At 39.8% G+C, this 22338-nt stretch overlaps 1 protein-coding gene across 1 annotated transcript in view; it reads right to left on the bottom strand.

The window, feature by feature from the left end:
* The window catches only part of Efcab5 (EF-hand calcium binding domain 5), a 134958-nt gene that overhangs the window by 44603 nt on the left and 68017 nt on the right, over positions 1-22338 (bottom strand). Inside the window, exons 8-14 of the mRNA XM_029561475.1 lie at positions 10624-10723; positions 7426-7688; positions 6669-7230; positions 6185-6262; positions 5996-6088; positions 4431-4645; positions 2146-2302 (exon numbers count right to left, since the gene is read on the bottom strand). Coding sequence (XP_029417335.1) covers positions 2146-2302; positions 4431-4645; positions 5996-6088; positions 6185-6262; positions 6669-7230; positions 7426-7688; positions 10624-10723 — 1468 coding nt within the window. The remainder of the gene's footprint in view (positions 1-2145; positions 2303-4430; positions 4646-5995; positions 6089-6184; positions 6263-6668; positions 7231-7425; positions 7689-10623; positions 10724-22338) is intronic.

Raw genomic sequence — 22338 nt, 5'->3', positions numbered from 1 at the left:
TTCTTTTTAGATGGCACCTTTCCATTAAACTTTTTTCTTTTTCTTTTTTTTTTTTTTAATTTTTGGTCTTTTTTTGAGACAGGTCTCCCTGTAGCCCCAGCTGTCCTGGAACTTGCTATGTAGACCAGGCTGGCCTTGAACTCACAGAGATCCACCTGCCTCTGCCTCCCAAGTGCTGAGACTAAAGGTGCGTGCCACCACACCCGGCTGGTTTGGATACTTTTAATCTCAGAAGTGAGAGTAATCAGGTACAGAAGAAGGAAATGATGTACAGTTGCTGTCTTGGGAAAAGCACTCTACGGTATGTTCTGCTTCTGACCACACTGACAAATACACAAGAGTTCCAACTTCTCCACATCCTTGCTAGTACTCATTATTTTCTATTTAAAAATTCTACCTGGCTGGATGTGGTGGCTCTGGCTCATGCCTTTAATTCCAGCACTTGGGACACAGAGGCCAACAGATTTCTTTTGAGTTCCAGGCCAGTCTGGTCTACATAGGCTAGCCAGGGTACATAGTGAGACCTTGTCTCAAAAACAAGCAAACAAAAAATAAATAAGTAAATAAAATAAAAATTCAACTGTTGGGTCTGGTGGTATAGACCAGAAATTAAAGCTATTCAGTAGATTGAGGCAGGAAGATCACAGGTTCAAGGCCAGCCTAGGTTACCAGGCCAGTTCAAAACCAACCTGGGCCAGATGTGGTAGCACATGCCTTTAGTCCCAGCACTGGGGAGGCAGAGGTTGGTGGATCTCTGTGAGTTCAGGCCAGCCTGGTCTACATAGTGAGTTCCAGGCCAGCTGGGGCTACAGGGAGACCCTGTCTCAAAAAGACAAAAACAAAATAAAACAAAACTAATTTGGGCGATTTATTGAGACTGTATCAAAAGAAAGAGGGAGTGGGCTGGAGATATATCTCAGAGTGCATGCCTATTATGCATAAGGCCTTAAATTCAATCCCAGGACTGCGAGAGGGAAAAAAATGTTAATATATAATATAACATTAGGTTTGGAGTGGTGGCTGACAGCTTTAGAACAACTAATTGTATGTGTGTGTGTGTGTGTGTGTGTGTGTGTGTGTGTGTGTGTTACAAGTTCATGAGCGTGTACACTTGTATATGCAGGTGTGTATACATGTGCTGTCAGAGGTTGATGTTGGGAGTCTTCCTCAATCACTTCCCACCTTATTTTTTGAGACAGAATCTTTCACTGAACCTGGAGCTCACTGATTCATCTAGACTGGCTGGCCAATGACACCAGGGATTCACATGTCTCTACCTCCCAAATGCTGAGGTTACAGATTGTGTTTAGCTTCAGTTGACAATTTCGTACACCTGGGAAGAGGGAACCTCAACTGAGGAATTTCTTACATCCGATTGCATGGAGGCAATCCTGTGGCTACATCTTTGAGGTATTTTCTTAATTACTAATTGATGTGGGAGGTCCCAGTCCACTGTGGGTGGTACCATCCCCTGATAGGTAGACCAGAGCTGTTTAAGAAAAGTAGCTGCCAGGAATGGTGTCGTACACCTTTAATTCCAGCACTTAGAGGGTAGAGGTAGAGGCAGGTGGCTCTCTGTGAGATCAAGGCCAGCCTGGTCTAAAAGTGAGCTCCAGACCAGCTGGGGCTACAGGGAGACCTTGTCTCAAAAACAAAACAAAACAAAGCAAACAAACCAAAAAAAAAAAAAAAAAAAAAAAAAAAAAAAAAAAAAAAAGGAAAAGAAAATCAGCTTTACAAGCCAGGGAACCAAGCCACTAAGCAGTGCTTCTTCATGGTCTGTTTCAGTGCCTGCCTTCAGGTTCCTGCCTTGAGTTCCTGCTCTGGCTTCCCTCAGTGATGCACTGTCACTTGGGAGAGTAGACAAAATAAACCCTTTCCTCCCCAAGTTGCTTTGATCATGGTGTTTATCGTAGAAACATAAAAGTAACAGGTACACAGACCCATGCCACAGTGCCCGACTTTTTCAAAGGTGCTTGGATCTGAACTAGGTCCTTATGCTTGCATTGCAAGCACTTTACCAACTGAGTCATCTTCCCAATCCCTAATGACTGTTTTTGAGCTGTGTGTATATATGTCATAGTATTGGGAAACTGGAAGCCAAGGTGTTACCACAACTTAAATACGAAAATGCCAATAGTTCACCTTTCTTCATAGATTCTTTTTCCATTCCCTCCTTATATGAATACAAGAGTTCATCAACTTCATTCAGATCTAGAAAGCCTGAACCATCATTGTCCCACTTCTGAAAGAGGGCTTCTAGGAGAAGTCCCCGTCGGATTTGGAAAGCCTTTTGTCTAACCTAGGATACAAACAAGATAATAAAGCACAGAAGACATAACATTCATTGTACTAGCCAGAATCTTGTGTTTAGAAAAAGTGTACCACTTTATAGAATCAGCTTTATATTAGGGCTAAGAATATTAGAAGGAAATTCAGAGATTGATTTTAATCCCCTAATTGCCATTTCCTGTTTCACTTCTCAACCCAAAACATCCAGGAATTCTCTGCACCTAGACCAAAAACTTTAGATTAAAATAGATATTATACTCCTTAGGAATCCTTGATTATTTCTTTCCAGTCCCTCCCTAGGTATTCAAAACTATGATAAGCACATGGAGTATACTTCCTGGGTTCTTAACGGGGAGTATTTTGTAAAGGAAGGAATGAGTTAATGGCAATGCTCAAATAAAAAAAAAAATGGCTGTTAATTTTTTTTTTTCTTTCTTTTTGGTCTTTTTGAGACAGGGTCTCCCTGTAGCCCCAGCTGGCCTGGATTCGCTATGAGACCAGGCTGGCCTCGAACTCACAGAGATCTGCCTGCCTCTGCCTCCCGAGTGCTGGGTGGGATTAAAGGTATGTGCCACCACACCCAGCTTTTTTTTTTGGCTTTTTGAGATAGGGTCTCCTTGTAGCCCCAGCTGTCCTGGAACTCACTATGTAGACCAGGCTGGCCTCGAACTCACAAAGATCCACCTGCCTCTGCCTCCTAAATGCTGGGATTAAAGGCGTGCGCCACCATGCCCGGCACATTAAATTTTTTTTATAATAAACATTTATTTAACTTGAAATTGATTTTAATACTTTTTAGAAGTTTCAGTAGACCAGTTTTATTAATTAGAGAAAAATTGACAATTATTGAGTTACTATATAAATTTAGTATATTTAATTTAAAAAGAATAAATAACCCAGGCATGGTATATAATCCTAGCACTTGGGAGACTGAGACAGAAGGATTGTGAGTTCGAGGACAGCCAAGACTACATAGTGAGATTCTGTCTCAAAAATCAAGGATTAGAAGGTCAGGTGTGTTGGCACACACCTTTAATCCCTGCACTTGGGAGGCAGAGGCAGGTGGGTCTCTGAGTTGAGGCCAGCCTAGTCTACATAGTTAGTTCCAGGCCAGCCAGTGCTACATAGTGAGATCTCATCTCAAAACAAAAAAACAAGACAAGACAAAACAAACAAACAAAACAAACCAAGGGCTAGAGATGTAGTTTAGTAGTACAGCACTTGCCTAGCTTATGCAAGACCTTAGGTCTCATCCTCAGTATGAGACGCAGGTGCATATGCATACACACTACACACGAGTGAATATGTACTTTTTCGTTTTAAAGAATTTATTTTTATTAATTTAAATTATCTGTGTGTGTGGTTATGTGCACAAAAGTGCAAGTACCTACAGAGGTCAGAGATGTAGGATCCCCAGGGTGCTCGAGTTGTGAGCAATCCAACACTGTTGTGCTGGGAACCAAATTCTGGTCCTCTGCAACAGCACTAGGTTCTCTTAACCACTGAGTCATCTCTCCAGCCCTGAATAAATTTTTTTTTTTTATTAAGGGGAGGGGACTGCATTTGAAGAGGACAAAGGGATATCAACCATGGAATCAGGTTAAGCAAACTCATAATGATGATGATACTTACTTGAATAAACTTGGTGAGACTAATTCCCACATTTCATATGAGATAGAGTAAGTTGCTTATATAAGGTAACATGTATGCATTGTAAATCACTCAAGAAAGCAGGAAGTGCTTAGAAAATATGTGCCACTGGGGGCCCATGAATGAAAATATATACTTAAGGCATAAACATACCCCTAAGTATATGCATTTGTAAATGCACTCACATGGTGACAGTGCACACACACATCTTCACATACGTATTTGTACCTCCAGCTTCAGAGAAGGGGAAAAAAAAACCCTGCACCATGAACCTTCTCTGGCCAGGAGCAGTTATGTCATTATTAAGGAAAAGAGTTACTCAAGTGTGATCTTGCCAATTAAAACGAAAGATATTTAATGCTGATTGAAATAAATTGTGCATTTGGCTGTAAATTTTTTAAGAGAAGCCATACTATGAGTAATTAAGGTTGAGAGATTTACTTATAACAGTGACCATACTAGATATATTGATAAATAATATTACCCACCTGTTCTAAAGAACTCATTTTTTCTCCTTTTGTTTCAACATAGCCCTTCTGAAAAAAGGAGGTGAGGTTCTGACTGACACTCAAGGGGGTATCTTCACCAACAAATGTCTCCAGGACTTGCACAAACTGGAGCAAATTGAAGGAAACTCCATTGAAGTCGCTCCTACCTTTTACTTCCTTGTAAGACTGTAAATTTCTGATAATTGCGTGTAGGTCTGTGAAGCAGGAAAGTATATCAAGCTGTAAACTATTCTTTTAAATTTTAGGGAAAATATGTAAGTATCTATTACAGTAATCACTTTCTATTCTTTTGTTTTGGCGCTAGGGTTGAATAAAAGGCCTTGTACACCCTAAGCATGCATACTCACTCTCTTTCATAGCAACAAGTAGTACAAATAATTATAGTAAGGTGGAGAGCAATAGAGAAGACACTTTACCTCTGACCTACACAGAGAGAGAGAGAGAGACAGACAGACAGAGACAGAGACGGAGAGGGAGAGAGAGAGAGATAATGTTGAAAACAAAGTTTGTTATTTGATCCAGCTTTAAATGAGAAAAAAAATGCAGATAGAAAATAATCTTGATCTAATTACAATTAATTCTATTACTTATTGATATGAAAGGAAAAAAGATAAAATAGCATTTTAGGAAATATGAACATTACTTGCAACAATCATGAAACAAACATATGGCTTATCTGAAATCCAAAAACTGTTCTTCCATCTGTTCAATAGATTTTTCTTTGTAAGCCTTCATTCATTAACAAGATAGACTCTCACCTGTATAACATGTTTAGTGTAGACCTACTAGGGAAATTAGCAGTTGGAATTCATTTCATTGTGTTCTAATATCTAATACCTGATTCTCCTTTGTATACTTAGATCATGTCTTCAAAGCAGCTTCAGGGTAATGTAATGATGTGCTGGATAGCTTTAATGTCAGCTTGACACATCTGGGTTGAGGGAGCCTCAATTGGGAAATTGCCTGTATCGGGCTGGCCTGTGGCCATGTCCATGGGGCATCTTGATTGTTGAGTGATGTGGTAGGGCCCAGCCCACTGTGGGTGCTGCCACACCTAGGAAGGTGGGCCTGTGTTGCATAAGAAAGCAGGCTGAGCAGGGGTCAGGGAAGCAAGCCAGTAAGCAGTGTTCCTCCATGGCCTGTGCTCCAGCTCCTGCCTCCAGGTTCCTGCCTGAGTTCCTATCTTGGGCTCCCTGATGAACTATGACCTGGGAGATGTAAGCTGAATAAACCCTTTCCTCCCCAAGTTGGTAGTGGTCAGAGTGTTTTGTTACAGCAATGAAGAAACAAACTAGGACAAATGGTTTTAAAGGACAGGTATGCTAATGATGCAAGAACATTCAACAATAGTACCACTACCAAGAGCATACCATTACCAAAAATATTTATATTGTATATGTTTAGATCTGTCAGTCCTCAGGGACAAAATAATGTAGGATACCATGCCTTAGCTAAATCCAGTCTTCATCATAGGGTACAATGGTAAATTACAGTCATGTATTGGACTGCCATCTATGTTTCCTAGTTTCTTTGTTAATATGTACCTGTGAACCTGGGGTCACCACAGATTAATTTTGCCTGTTCCTCATCTTCATATTTGACATACTTCATTTTCCAGTTACAAGTCAAAAATTCACCTGTGAAAAACACATTCCACAACACAGCCAATTTAGTTTCAGTTTTACCATGTTTTTGTTCTAGGGTATCAAGGGAAAGATTAAATGAGGAGTTACCTGACCATGACTTTCCATCTATATTTTGGGACTTGGGTTCACAGGATTTGTCTTTTTGAGCATCCTTTTTTGAAGTTACTAACAGGAAAAGAAGAAAATGTAAAACTGAAAGAAGCAAGACCCATTTTGTAACCATAAAAAAAAAAAAAGAAAATTTAAAAGAAAATTTTAAAGTGGCTTGTAATGTCAGACACTATATTTAAAACAAAAATGCTTCTGCTCTTTCAAAAACCCAGTTAAAATACTGATAGATTTCTTTTTTATCTAATGGACTTTTAGAACAATGAAATTCTAGGTCAATTGATCATAGACATTCTGTTGAATACCACAACATGTCTCAGGTTTACATGACATGGTATTTCAGAAAAGATCCTAATTTAAATAAGTACTTTCTGAAAAAAATCTTTAAAAATACTCCAGAAAACAGGAAGTTGATTTTGTAGAACTAAATTGGCACCTGAAAGATAATCTTTTCTATTACTACCTGAAAGATGATCTCTTTTGCTTGATGTAGGAACTTCCTCCTGTAGTTCAGAATTCATGACTACTTCTTCCTTGCTTATTTGCTGCAAAGGCTTTTCTTCTTGTGATGCCATTTGAATGTGTTCAGATTTTGTACTTGTTCCTAAGGCACTACTTTGCTCTGGTTGTGAGGCTGAGTCTACCTCCTGCTCTTCTCGAATAGTGGCGTCTGCCAGTGGTCCTTGTTCTGACTCTTTCAGTGACTCTTCTACTACCAACTCTTCTTGTTTTCCATATTCTGAAGCTGACACTCCTGACCCTTTGCGCTGACCTGTGGATCTTTTGTACTGTCCTTGATCTATCATTGATCCTCTGAGTGATTCTCCTTCTGAAGCTGATATTCTATGTCCTTGTTCTGCAGACGACCTTCTGCGTTGTCCTGCTGCTACTGATGCTCTGTGTTGCTCAAGTTCTGAAACTGACCCTCTGTGTGGCTCATCTTCTCTATTTAAGTCCTGCTGTGTGTGTGTATCTTGTTCTGCTATGGAGTCTCTGAGTGATCCCTGCTCTGAAGTTGACCCTCTCTGTTGTGCTTTTTCTGTGGCTGAGCTTCTATGGCTATGTTCTGCAACTGACCCTCTATGTGGTCTTTGCTCCATTGCTGACCCTCTGCGTGATCCTTGTCCTGAGGAAGCTGATGATCTGCGTGATCCTTGTCCTGTTGACCCTTTGCGTGATCCTGAAACTGCCCTTCTGTGGGGTCTCTGGTCTCTACTCACTCCTTGTTCTACAGTGAGCTGATCTGTTATTGACTCTGTACCTGGTTCTTGTTCTGCACTTATCTCCCTCTGCTGTTGTGGTAGGTTTGGTGGTACTGTTGATAGTCTCTGTTCATTTTCTTGGGGTTTACCAACATGTTTTTCAGAAAGTAATACATTCATCTTTAAGACTACTTCATCAAAATCTTCATAAATGTGTTTCTGAATATCCATGTCTCCCCAGAACTCAGGCAACTCTATCTCCTCAAATTCTACAAAAGGCCCTAATACAGAAAACAAAATATTTATCTAAATAATTGACCTTCTAGTACAGAATCAGTTATTGAATTAATGTAAAGAAGCATGTGATTATAATATAAGCCTATTATCTTCTGTAATATCAGTTACCTTTTGCTGCCACCAGATAGTTGAAGGAACATAAAAAAAAAAGCTCACTACTATGAGTTAGTTATCAACTCTTCATGAAAAGTGTGGTTTACAAAATGAATATAATTCTTTTACTATTTGGAGTGTTGTCTGAATTGCTAACACATATAAAATGTGTCCTCTACTTTTGTGGTCCCCTTCCATACAATAAGTATAGCATAGAGATGGAGAATGGGATATATCTTTCCATCTCAAATATCTTTTTAGAATAGCTATAATATAGGCCAGAGATATGGCTTAGTGGGCAAAGTGCTTGCTACACAAACTTAATGACCTGAATTCAATCCCCAGAATCCACATAAAAGTGGAAGGAGAGAATCAGCTCTGAAAAGTTGACTTCTGACCATCACATTGTACACTGTGACATGTGTACATTCCCCCACACATACCGCACACACACATAAAATATAAAATAAGGGGGCTGTAGAGATGGCTCAGCAGTTAAAAGCTCTGGCTGTTCTTGTAGAGGAACTGGGTTTGGTTCCCAGCACTCACATGGTAGCTAACAACCATCCAGTTCCGGGGCTCCAATGCCCTCTTCTGGCTTCTGCAGGCACTGCACAACACAGTCACACACATATGAAAGCAAAGCACTCATACACATAAAATAAAAGCAATAAATAAAGCCAGGCATATCTTTGTGTTCAAGGCCAGCCTGGTCTACAAAGCAAGTTCTAGGCCAGCTGAGCCTACAGGGAGACCCTGTCTCAAAAGCAGTTCCGGGGCTCCAATGCCCTCTTCTGGCTTCTGCAGGCACTGCACAACACAGTCACACACATATGAAAGCAAAGCACTCATACACATAAAATAAAAGCAATAAATAAAGCCAGGCATATCTTTGTGTTCAAGGCCAGCCTGGTCTACAAAGCAAGTTCTAGGCCAGCTGAGCCTACAGGGAGACCCTGTCTCAAAAGAAAAAAAAAAAAATGGTCTCCCTGTAGCCCCAGCTGTCCTGGAACTCACTATGTAGACCAGGCTGGCCTTGAACTCAAAGAAATCTGGCTACCTCTGTCTCCCAAGTGCTGGGATTAAAGGCGTGTGCCACCATGCCTGGCTCTGATGCATTGTCTTAATTGTTAATCAATGTAAGAGTGCCTAGCCTCTTACAGTGCCATGCCTGGGTGAGTGAGCCTGGTTGTATTAAAAAGGGAAGTAACAGGCTGGAGAGTTGGCTCAGCAGTTAAGAGCAGGGGCTGCTCTTGCAGAAGACCTGGGTTCAAATCCCAGTACCCACATGGTGGCTAACAACCATCAGTAACTCCTGTTCCAGGAGATCTGATGCCTTCTTCTGTCCTCTGTGGGCATTGTACAACATGGGTGCACCTGCATACATACACACAGTATATACATACATAAAATAAAAATAAAGCAAAACAAAAAATTTCTTAATTAAAAAAAATTAGTTTAGTCTCTGATATAAGAAAGGAAGAAAGGAAGGGAGGGAGGAAGGATTTGGGGGAAAGACTAGATAGAATTCACTAGAATCTCACTGTCAAAAAAAACCAACAAAACCTGCTGGGTATGATGATACTGGGCTGTAATCCCAGAATTCAGTAGGTAAGGCATGAAGATTAAAAGTTTCCAGGCTTTACTGGGCTACATAGTGAGACCAGTCTGAAAAAACTACCCCCCCACACACACAAAATGCACAAAATCCTAGAATTCAGAACTACAAAGAGGATTGATGCCTGTCCCCCTCCTCTTGAAAATATTTAGTAATTAAGCTGTAAAATTATGATTTCTATATTTTTTAGGTATATCCCAGATATACCACCTGCAGATTTTTAATTATCCAAGTAATAAGTCTTTGTACAGAAATAAGATACTACCATTGTTTGGAAAACTCAGATACTAAAAGTCTTTCTCCTTAAAAAATAAAAATAGAGCCAGAGAGATGGCTCAGTGGATAAAGGCACTTGCTACTAAGCCTGACCACCTGAGTTTAATCCCTGGGACCCAAATGGTAGAAAGAAAGTACTGACTCCCGAAAGTTGTCCTCTGACTGCCATATATACACCATGGTATACTTCTTTCCACAATAAATAAATGTAAGAAAATAAAAATAAAATCTGTAATAGAATTTTTTTGATAACCATTTAAAAAAGACTATTTTACCATATAAGTAGATATGTATATTTTACCATATAAGTATGTAAGTAAAAATATTTGAGCAAAGGAAATATCTTCCTTAGAAATCTTAGAATTCTAAGTTGGACATTATAAATGGAATAACTATTTTCAATTTCCAAAACATTCAAATTGTCACTAAAGCCTATCTTATAACAAATTTAAAATTCATTCTAGCCAAATTTCTTTTTTATTTTTTTTTTTTTTTTTATTTTATGTGTGTATTGCCTGCATGTATGTAAGTGCACCTGTGTCGTGCAATGCCCATGGAGGACAGAAGAGGGTATCAAATCCCCTGGAACTGGAGTTATGGACAGTTAGTTGTTAGCTGCCATGTAGGTAATGGGATTCAAACCCAGGTCCTCTGGAAAAACAGTCAGCGTTTTTAACTGCTGAGCCATCTCTCCAGCACTCTAGCTGAATTTCTAAATACAGTCTTGAGTATTGCATGATGGTAAAAAAAAAAACACGTTCAGTTGTGAGGAAGAGTGAATTTTGTGGGAATAGGAATATGTAGATGCAGCTATGGCTACCACAACAGGGAGATGCAATATGAAGAGATCACCTGTGAACAAAATGACCGTGTTATATCCATGTCTGGTGACACTCCAGCTTGAGAATGCCCCTACTCTGAGTGGCACTTACATTGTCTTGGGTTTCGGAGTAAACTCCTAAGTGTTCGTGGACTTTGGTCATAGAATGCTTCCAGCAAGGCCAACGTTCTTTGCCGATTCAAAGCCTTCACCTACACAGAAAGGTTGTAATTAGAAGTTGCAGCAGATTTAAGATTTTTGTGGAGATAGGTGCTAGAGAGTTGGCTCAGCTGTTAAGAGCACCTGCTGCTTTTGCAGAGGACCTGGGTTAGCAGCACCCACATGGCAGCTAACAACCATCTGTAACTCCAGTTCCAGGGGATTCAACTCCCTCTTCTGTCCTCTGCGGGCATTGCATGATATAGTTGCACTTAACATACATGCAGGCATAACACTCATACACAAAAAATAAACAAATAAATCCAAAATAATTTTAAATATTTTTATGAAGATAGATCATGACTTTCTAAATCTTTTATCAATATGACCACTACCAGCACCACCATCATCATGTAAATAAAAGCTGCAGCATCAAAAGCAAGAAAACTACATCTTGCCTTTAGACTAATATTCAATTTTCCCATTTTGTTACATATCAAAATGCCTTGGATTTAGCGGATATTTAAGAATACTTGTCATGATTGACATTAATTGCTGAATTCAATACACAGTGCTCAGTTTTCATCAAAACTGACCTGAGTATGTCACAATTAACTGCTCCTTGATTTTTTTTTTTTTTTGATCTTTTTGAGACAGGGTCTCCCTGTAGCCCCCAGCTGTCCTGGAACTCACTATGTAGAGCAGGCTGGCCTTGAACTCACAGAGATCTGCCTGCCTCTGCCTCCCAAGTGCTGGGATTAAAGGTGTGTGCCCGCCTTGATTGTTTTTTAACACATTAACACATTACTTTATTTTGGGAAAATTTTAATTATACAAAAATATTGGAAAATGGCAAGCTAACACCTGTGCTCTTAATAGCCAGAAATAATGATTGTTTAAAGTACACACAAGGTTTGGGAGCTGGCTCAGCTGGTGAAACGCTTGCCTTACAAGCACAGGGATCTGAGTTCAATCTCCAGAACCCACATAAAAAAGCCAGACATGGTGGTAAGCCCTTGGAAACCCAGCCCTGGGGAGGTGGAGACAGGTGGATCCCTGGGTCTATCTGGTCAGCCAGCCTATCCTAACCTATTTGACAAGTTCCAGGCCAATGAGAGACTCTGTCTCAACAAAACAGAATGGTACCTAAGGTTGTCCTCTGACCTTGAGCACAAATGAATGCACACATGAACATGCACATACACACAAAGCACACACACAAAATGTACAAAACTAATTATATATAATTCATATATATATGTATAATTTTTCACATTGTGTTTCTTATTTTTTCAAAGCGGGTTGAGACAGGGTTTTGCTTTGTAGCCCAATATGGCCTAGAATTTGGTAGGTAGCCCAGGCTGGCCTGAAATTCAATATCCTCCTCCTGTCTTGGCCTTCCAAGTTTTGATATTACAGGTGTGTGCTACCATGTCTGGCCTTCAAATTGCTTTTGTTTACTCAGCATTGAGACCTAATTGTGTAGATAAAGAAATACATTTTATTCATTTAAACTGCTGTATAGAATAATATGAAAACATCATAATTTCTTAACATTCTTTTATTGATAGAGATTAGGTTATTTCTAGTACTTTGAACCAAAATATGCTGCATTGAAAAACTGAACTCATATCTCCTTATGAACATTTATATAAGGAGAATTGCTATCAGTTTTTGCTCATAAACTGGGTCTCTACTTACCCGGTCCTCCTGAACTGTGGAACTAAGAACAAGACCAACACCCACTGAGCAGTGAAGGACACTTTTTTCCTCCTTGGCCAAGGATGGAGTGAGAACTTACCAGACACACTATACTAATGAAAGAGTATAACTCCTTCACCTGGACCCCATAAAGATCTGGATACCTAGCACTGGGAATGGCAATGGACTGGGATGTCAACAGTTCTCCCCAGCCTGTCATCTGATCACCTGGTGTATGCATCAAGAGCTGACAGGTAGAGAACTCTTGGATGTCTCAGGGACTTCAGTTTGTTTGCCTCAGTCCCCACAGATGACATGGCCTATGACCTACTCAACTGCCATCTACCTGTCCTCCTGTTCACCTGTCTGGACCCGTTATCTATCCATCCATCTCATCTGTTTGTCTGGACCTGGTCCTGCCCTTTCACTTCTTCAGCTCTATAGCTCAACTCTGAATGGCAGCCTGACTCTAGGACAGCAGACACAGAGCTTCTCCAGAGACTTCCAGATGGTTCTTTATCTCATCCCACAAACTACTTTATAATTTTGATTCCCAGCTCTGGCGTCTCAGGCCTCTTTGAAACTCCTTTGCTTTTTAACCCTTTGTAATCATTCTGAAACATATATGTCTGTCTGTCTGTTTGTCTGTCTGTGTATCTATCTATCTAGAGACTAGATTTACTAAGTGATGTGTAATGTGTGATCTGATAGTTATTAGTAGTAGTTAAGATAGGAATAAAAGAACTGGTGTTTGCCTCAGCCAGGGCTATCAATGAAGGCAGGAGTATCTGGCAAATTGCTGTCAATGAAACTACTGTACCTTGTGGATTTATTGTTATTCAATAAATTCTGACATTGTGAGAAGACAACCACACCAACAAAAGAATATGAGAACTGAGAGAGAAACTCTCAAATCAACTTCTCAACTTCTGGTTGTCAGGAGGTTACAAATACAAGGTAAAAAAATTTTGTGGGAAAGATGGGCTAATAGAGGGGAGGCATTTTTATATCGTTTCTGAAAATAGGCAAAGATTTTCTAGAAATTCAGATACTACCTCTCTACCCCTTTCATGACTCTGTCTTGACATGTTGTAGTGATTGTCAACTGTCAGAGCACTGTCACTTAGCACGCAAATGTCATAATGAAGTTATAGGTTGACTAGTAGTTATTCTTGTAGCCAGCTGAGAGTCAACCGATTTCTATGGTGTACCTTCTTCCATCCTTTTACTTTTTTTTTTTTTTGGCTTTTTGAGATATGGTCTCCCTGTAACCCCAGATGGCCTGGAACTCACTATGTAGACCAGGCTGGCCTTGAACTCACAGAGATCCACCTGCCTCTGTCTCCCAAGTGCTGGGATTAAAGATGTACACCACCACACCCGGCTTCATCCTTTTACTTTTAAGCTGTGTCTCTATATTGGTTCTTGCATTTTTTGTTTGCTTTTTCTCTTTTGTCTTTTCTGTTTCTTTCTTTTTGGTTCTTGGATTTTTATCTAGTGACAATCTCTTAATTGGACTGCTTAGGAAAATATATATTTTTTCCCCATATGCATTTTATTAGCAGATATTAATTGTAGAAAATAAGGACCTTCATATGACATTTTCATATATATATATATATGTTTATTATATTTGTCCCTCATTACTCTCTCTTGTCCTCCCTTCCACCTCCCACTGGTCCTCTTCCTTCCAAACAGTCTCCACTGTCTTTTTTTTTTTTTTTTCTGTTTTTAGCCTTTTTGAGACAGGGCTTCCCTGTAGCCCCAGCTGGCCTGGAACTCATTATGTAAACCAGGGTAGCCTTGAATTCACAGAGCTGCTAGGATTAAAGGCATTCAACCACTCACTGTCTTTTGTTAAACAATATATATTCAATGTAATTATTATGATTGAGTTTAAATCTATCATTTATTGTGTTTTCATTTATCCAGTTTGTTCTTTTCTGCTTCTTTTCTTGCCTTTTTTTAAGACTGATTATATTTTACTATTCCATTTTATTTCAAAATTGATTTAAACACTATCTGTCTTTTGTAATTGCTCTAGGATTTACATTACGTGTCTTTGACTTACCGCAATCTACCTTGAAATAGTGTTACACACTTCTGTACTAATCGAAGACTTACTTCGCATTCTCCACCACCCATCATTCTTGCTATTCTTGTCACACATTTGACATCTATTGTGAAGTTCCAAAGACAATATTGTTACTACTTTTGTTTTGAAAGTTAAATTTTTTTAGGCAAGGAGACCCATACACTTTCATTTTCTCTCTCTCCCTCTCACTGCTTCAGTTCGGAGAGTCTCTATTGTTATGTATTCATGTATACTTTTTTCTTTTTCTTTATTGTTTTAAGACAGAATCTCATAGAGCCTAGATTGGCCTTGAACTCACTATGTAGCTGAGAATGACTTTGAACTTCTGGTCTTCCTGCTTCTACCTCCCAAATATTAGGATTTTAGGCTTGTGTCACCTCACCTGGTTTTATGTGGTGCTGGGGATTAAATACAGTTTTGTGCATGTTAGGAAAGCAATTTGCCAACTGAAGCTACATCCCAAGGCTCATCCCTCCAGCTTTTTTCTTTTGCAGTATCTAATCTATGTTAATCCTATGCAAGAAAAATTTATTTCATATAATAATTTTATCTCTATAATTTCTATTTGGGACATTATTGGCCAAAAGACAATCCCAACAGATGTCACTGTGGGTTCCAACTTCTGCTGAACACTTGGAAAATCACCATTCCAAACATGGCAAAGCAAGGCCTGTGATATTTTTTCAGAGTCCTGGGAGTATGTGCTACCATTGATATTTCATGTTTTATTTCTTTTTTTTAATTAAAAACATTATTTATTTATTTATTTTTATTTTATGTGTATGAGTATATTGCCTGCATGTATGTGGGTGCACCGTGTCATGCAATGCCATGGAGGTCAGAAGAGGGAATTGGATACCCATGGAACTGGAGTTAAAGACGATTCACAGCTGCCATATAGGTGCTAGGACTTGAACCCAGGTCCTCTGCAAGAGCAGTCAGTGCTCTTAACTGCTGAGCCATCTCTCCAGCTCCTTCACATTATATTTCTAATTCCAAAACTTCAATTAAATAAGGATCTCAGTTTTTAAAAGATTTTTTTGAAGATCTAAGTCTTTTCTTTTTTCCTTCTGAGACAGGGTCTCCTGTCTCCCAGGGCAGCCTTGAATTCCTGATCTTCTTGTCTTGACCTTCCAACTGCTGGGGATTACCAGTGTGCCACCATGCACAGTTCAGAAAAGTCTTTTGGTGGACTAGAGATATAGTTCAGTTGGTAGTGTTTGCCTTCTGTATAAGAAGCCTTGGCTTGATCCCAAAGATCAGAAGTTCAAGGTCCTGCCATAACTGCATTAACAGCATACTCTTATCAGAATTCTCCTACAATTCCTTATAATTTATGTAACTCTTTGAGAATGACTTCTACATTAACAGGGAGTTGGAATAGTTGCTTCTGCCTAATAACCAAGTCCTAGTCCTCAACAAGGCATAGTTTTAATACTTCAGGAGTCTTCATTTTAATTTCTGTTCTATTCTTAAATGCCTCCTTACTTTCAACAGCGGGGACTGCCCAAGTCTTCTTCTTCCATGGGAGTTAGGGTACTTCACTGGTACTGCCACCATCTCCGTTTCCAGGAACTGTTTGCTTGTTCTTCCTTGTCTTGTTCACAGATCCTGAAGGGATGTCTCCATAGAGCGACCCTCTCCTTCAGTTCATCTTCTTGGGAGATCTGATCCAGCTGACTTCTTTCCTGAGGCAGCTGTTCTCATCTCACTCTCTGCAGATTACTTTGTGTTGCTTCTTCAGTAGCTGTTGTCAATGAGTTTGAGGACCTTCCCTTCTGGAACTCATTCCATCTTGTTCTTATTCCAATAATCTTTCTCTTCCAAGAGCTCCTAGAGATTTCCCAGATGGAAGGATGAACTGGGAGACAGACAGGATTTTGCAATCAGGAATGGTTCTGCAGTAAGAGTCAGATCTGCCCTTTACTGCATAGCAAATTGTAGCCTTTTTCCTTCCTTCCATTTTTCTTTCCTTCCTGCTTTCCTTCTGCTCCTCCTCCTCCTCTTCCTCCTCTTCTTCTCCCTCCTCTTTCTTGCTCTTCCTCTTCTTCTCCTTCTTCTTCTTCTTCTTCTTTTTTGAGACAGGGTCTTCCTGTAGCCCCAGGAGGCCTGGAACTTGTTATGTAGACCAGGTTGTCTTGATCTCACCGAGATCTACCTGCCTCTGCCTCCCAAGTCCTGGGATTAAAGACATGTGCCACCATGCCTGTCAAACTTAGTTTTTCTGATGGTGATCTGAAACAAGAATCCAGGTCATCCCAGCAGCTGACATGAGATCTCTGCCTCTCTTCCAGCCACCATAATCAATATATGATCATTCTTAAAGCATTTCCTATATAGTTAAGCATTCCCTTAATATCTTTCTCTGTTTCTCACAAACAATTCCACCAGATTCATCCTACTACATATATTTTTACTCATTGATATCATTTTTATGGGATAAAATTCTGTAATAGGCTCACTTGATTGAAGCATGTATTTTTATTTAAATAAAAAAGCTGATTGCTTTACATAAATACTATAGCTATTAAATTTTCACCAGGAATGTTTGGGAAATTTTTTTCTAGTTTTACATTTAATAAGTTTTAGCATTTAAAAATATTTCTGCTCATTGTTGAACAAATAACTGATTCTAGGAATTGTGTATTTGTGTTTTTGGTCTGTTTTTTTTTTAGAGGTTTGTATGGTATCCTGCCATTGGGAAAAGGAACATCCAGTTCAGTACTAGCCATAGCACTTACTGACTCTATGGTATATAGCTTACTCATTTGGAAGTTTTGTTATGGTGTTTACTTTCTGTGCTCTTGGTTCTTGATGCAATCCCAGGTATCTCCATGGGGATAGTCCCAGAACTTCTCTGCACATGTATCCCCATTCACAGCAGGTATTTAGGAACATTAATCATGGCCATACGAGTGAATGCAAGTACCCTCAGGTCCATCTACTTAGGCCACCTTCTGCAGTTGTTACCCTTCCGCTCTAGTGCCATGCTGGATTCAGGACTTCTCTGTGACATTTCCAGTCTCTGAGCTACATCCAAGAAATGGTATTTGTTGTTCTTAACTCCCCCAGCCTACTTGGAGTTTTTAAATATTTATAATATGACTCTCAGCTTCCTACTCTGATTGGGGCCCAGAGATGGAGAATCAGGTACTAACCTGTCTTAGAGACCCAGACAACCTGTAAGTTTTAGTCATATAATCTCCAATCTCCTCCTCCCATCATCTGATCTCAATTTCCTAGTAAGATTAAAAACTGCTTTGATACTACATATTACAATTGTCCTTACTCTGAGTCTTTAGTCCTTCTCAGGAACCCAGTGTTTTCATCTTAAAATCTAAGCTTGCCAAATGCTTGCTTCAGCCACTGCTGAAAAAGTATTCTTTCAGAAATACAAAGAAGAAAGAAATAAATACAATTGACTTCTTTGCTTTGAACTCTACCTTCTGTTGGAATGATGAGAAGAAAAGCAAAGCACACAAGCAAACCTTTATTAATTCCTCCAAATATTATCCCACTATGTTTGCCATGGAACATGAATTTCTGTTAAATTAATTGGCCAACACAGAATATAGAATAGTTGCCCTCTAGACATTTTACCAGGAAGTAAAATCACAAAACCCAAAAAACCCAATATTTATGACAAGTTCTTTCAAAGACGCTGCTCAACGAAGAGTACCTGAAAGATGTGTTGCTAGGTATTGTGTATTTTATACAATATAGCCCTGATTTAAATGAATTAATAGGGATCTAAGAAGCAAGACTACAATATATCAGTTCTTACTGAGAATTACTTTTTCTGAACTGGTTGTGGTGGTCCACACCTGCAACCCCAGCACACAGGAGGCTGAAGTAGAAATACTGAAAGTTCAAGGCCATCTTAAGCTGCATAGTAAATTCCAGGTCAGTCTGGACCATAACAGTGAGACCTTATCTTGTTTAAAAGATGAAAGAAAGAAGGAAGAAAAGAGAGAAGGTGTATTAGTCACTTTTCTGTTGCTGTGATAGAAACACTGACCCAAGTAATTTATAGAAGGAAGAGATTATTTGAGCTTATGGTTCCAGGGGAATTACAGTCCGTCATGGCAGTGAGGCATGGTGGCTGGAGGTGGCTGGAGCAGGAGCAGCAGAAGCTAAGCTCTCACATCATCACACAGGCACAGGAAGCAAGAGCACAACTGGAGATCCGGCAAGGCTTAAGAATTCTCTAAGCCCACCCCCAGTGACGTGCTTCCTTCAGGAGAGCCGCACCTTCTAAAACCTCCCAAAACAGTGCCACCATGTGGGGACAAAATATCCAAATACTTGGAGCCTATGGGGGACATTTTCATTCAAACCATCACAGAAGGAGAGAGAAAGAAAGAAAAAGTTTTTTCCCTGAATTTTGGTCAGGCATGGTGTCATATGCTTACATTTTAAACAGCTATAAGAAACAATTCTAAAAATAATCATTGATTCATTTATTAGAAGTCTATCCCAAAAGATGCTCCCTGTATCATCACATAGGGCAGCTTTAATGACTACCTTCAAGAGAAACATTTGGTTATACTTTGTTTTGTTTTGGGGTTTTTTTTGGCTTGTTTTTGTTATTGTTGTTGTTTGGTTTTTTGAAACAGGGTCTCACTATGTAGCTCTGGCTGGCCTGGAACTGGCTTTATGGACCAGGCTGGCCTCGAACTCACAGAGCTCTGCTTGCCTCTGCCTCCTAGGATTAAAGATATGTGCACCACAGCTTTCGTTATGTTTTGAACCCTAAATTTTTATTCTCTCTCTCATATATATACACTTATATGTATATATCATATATGCATATGATATATATGTTGTTCACATGAGTGTAGGTACACATGCATGAATATGGAGGCCAGAGGACAACCTTGAATGTCATTCCTCAGGAGGCATCCACCTTGTTTTCTGAGACAGATTCTTCATTGGCCTGGAGCTCACCATTGGCTGGTCAGAAAGCATGGGGACTCTACTGTCTCCATTGCAAGCACACACCACAACACTTGGCTTTTTACATGGGCTCTGGGATTGAACTCAGGTTCTCATCCCTGCTCAGCAAGCACTTTACTATGAGCTATTTCCTCAGCCCCTTCTTTACTTTTTCTTAGCACTAGTTTATATTTCTCTTATCAAAAATGCCTATAGGTATGTTTGGTCATCACTGCCTTTTTGGACTGGTTTATTTATTTATTTATTTACTTATTTATTTGAGACAGTCTCCCTGTAGCCCCAGATGGCCTGGAACTCACTATGTAGGCCAGGATGGCCTTGATTTCACAGAGATCTACCTGCCTCTGCCTCCTGAGCACTGGCACTTAAAGGTGTGCGCCATCACACCCAGGTGCTCATTTCTTTTTTTTTCACATTCATTGACAGAAAGCTTAGATTCAAATTTGTAAGTAACTGCTACAAGGTCATTATGGTTAAATTATGGCCCCGTTTAGTATTCTCTCATTTTATTCTCTTCTTGGTGATTTTTTTCTATTTTTGTAAGCTTCTTAAATCCTTTCTCCATGGAGGAGGGTCTCATGGAGGCAGTGAGCACAGGGCTTACATTGTGCCCTGCACTGCTCAGACTAGTGAAGAATACAGTCAGGATGAAGAAGCCATGGGCACAGAGCCTTCTTATGCCTCCTTTGCACAGACAGGCAGAGAAGAACAGAAGAACCCAGAGGTCCCGGCCAGTTTGGCAGAATTTCCCAGCAAGTTTTCTGAGAGGTAGATGAAATGTCTAGGAAAAAAAAATCTAAATCTGATGGGATGGTAAAGGCAGGTGAAATACACTGTGATTGGAAATGAAGGATTATGGCCCAACTAAGGGAGACAGGAAGAAAAAAGACCTATTCCCCCCAAATTCCATGGACTGGATATCTTGTTCTGTTCAGATTATCTGTCTGAAGGTCAAAAACACACACCCTGGCATCTCTGGGGCAGATGTTGCAAAAAAGATGGGTATGATGTGGAAGAGTTTACGTGACAGTGAAAAGCAGCCACACATCACAAAGACAGCAAAGTTAAAGGAGAAGTGTTGCAGGCTATAAGAGCAAAGGAAAGTCTGATGGCACAAAACGCCCCACTAAAGGTGTCCAGAAAAAGTAGAAGGGGAAGGGGGAGAATCAAAGAAGGAGGTAGAATTAAAAACCTTTATCCAGCCAGGCATGGTGGCGAACACCTTTGATCCCAGGGCTTGGGAGGCAGAGGCAGGTGGATCTCTATGAGTTCAAGGCCAGCCTCGTCTATATAGCAAGTTCCAGGTCAGCTAGGGCTACAGGGAGACCCTGTCTCAGAACACTGAAAAACTAAACCAACCAACCAAACAAACAAAAACCAAAAAACCTTTATCTGTCTCTTTGTGAATGCCTTAGACTAGGGGCACACTGCTATCGACACATTTCTTATCTGAGTTAATGTTTAAGTCCCTCATTCAGTTTAATTAAAATATTTGATCATGATCATGTATGTTGTAGTCTCTCAAAGTGTTAGTGGTTTACATGAAGTGGCCATGGGTATCTGGAGCACCGTAAAACTGTATCAAATTCTACATATTGACAAACATTTTTAAAACGAAAAGGCACTCACTGCTGGGTATGATGGTATACAGTTTTATGGTTGCACTCAGGAGCCAGAGGTAGGCAGATCTCTGTGTGATCAAGGTCAGCCTGATCTACATAGTGAATTCCAGGCTGGCTGAGGCTACAGGGAGACTCTGTCTTAAAAAACAAAAAAAACAAGAAACAAGACAAAAACAAAAAAGAAAAGGTACTCTCATATTCTCCTTACTCTGTGCCCTTTGCTCATTTGAAGATGTTTCTGGCATCGTGTTCTCAACTCATAAGGGATGAGGTGTTATCATCTGTACATAGCTATAGTTTTCAAAGAGAACAAAAGAACTGAGGCAAATTCTTGATGTTCCTTCCCTGGTTTAGAGGCTGTGCAGGAAGATGCCTTTTGGAGAGCTGTAGCTCAGGGGCTGCACTGAGGCTAGACCTGATGACACTGGTGGGCATTCATTTAGCTGCAGGTTATCTTATTGTTTTTAATATAGTGGCATAGCATTTTGCTGAACTCTTCATTGTAGAAAAGGAGGGGGTGGTCAGTGGATATGAGAATGTTTGGAATTTTTTTAATTTTAGTTAAGTGCAGTACATTTTAAACTGCTTGTTAAAACAAACAAAAACCAACCAACCAAACAAACAATAAAAACACTTAAAACTCTTCATCATCAGCAAAGAAATACTGTTTCAATGAAAGTTAAATAACACTCAGACTTTACACATAATTTGCAATGTTCTGTTATTTTTTGTATGTTTAGGATGATGAAATGTTTTTGAAGTTAAATAAATAGTGTTACATTTAGAAATTGCTGTGGAGCTTGGACTAAGCTGGAAACTCCCTGCCACTGGATGGATGGCTTTCATAGTGACAGAAGGCCATATGCAGATGCCTGGGGAAGAACTGTCCCCTATAATTCTGGTTGATGGACCCCACATACTGCACTATCAACATGCCAAACAAGATGTTCCTGCTGGTGCAATAGTGGTGTGTCTAGTGAATGTACAACTAGCAAATTTTGATTGGATATAATGCCCACTCCTAGGGGTGGAACACAAATCTGATACTGTAGACCAGGCCAACCCCCTGTGACAGGGGAGGATATAGGCCCCAGTGGAGAAGCCACTGCAATTGTTTTGTTATATGTATGTGATGCACCTGCTAAAGTACCATCCAAGCATTTGTATTTACACCCATAGATTAAGTTATTATAGCAGCCACTGTTTAGATGTTCTTGCTTCTGGTTGTTTGTGTTTTTATAGTAGATGAAAATCCCACTGAAATGGGCCAACAACCCATGGAAAACAGATGATA

The sequence above is a fragment of the Nannospalax galili genome, unplaced genomic scaffold (genome assembly GCF_000622305.1).
Source record: "Nannospalax galili isolate Female #2095 unplaced genomic scaffold, S.galili_v1.0 scaffold212, whole genome shotgun sequence".
Classification (NCBI taxonomy): Eukaryota; Metazoa; Chordata; class Mammalia; order Rodentia; family Spalacidae; genus Nannospalax; species Nannospalax galili.
Note: the sequence above shows the minus strand (reverse complement) of the source record. Positions and strands in the feature narration are given on the sequence as shown.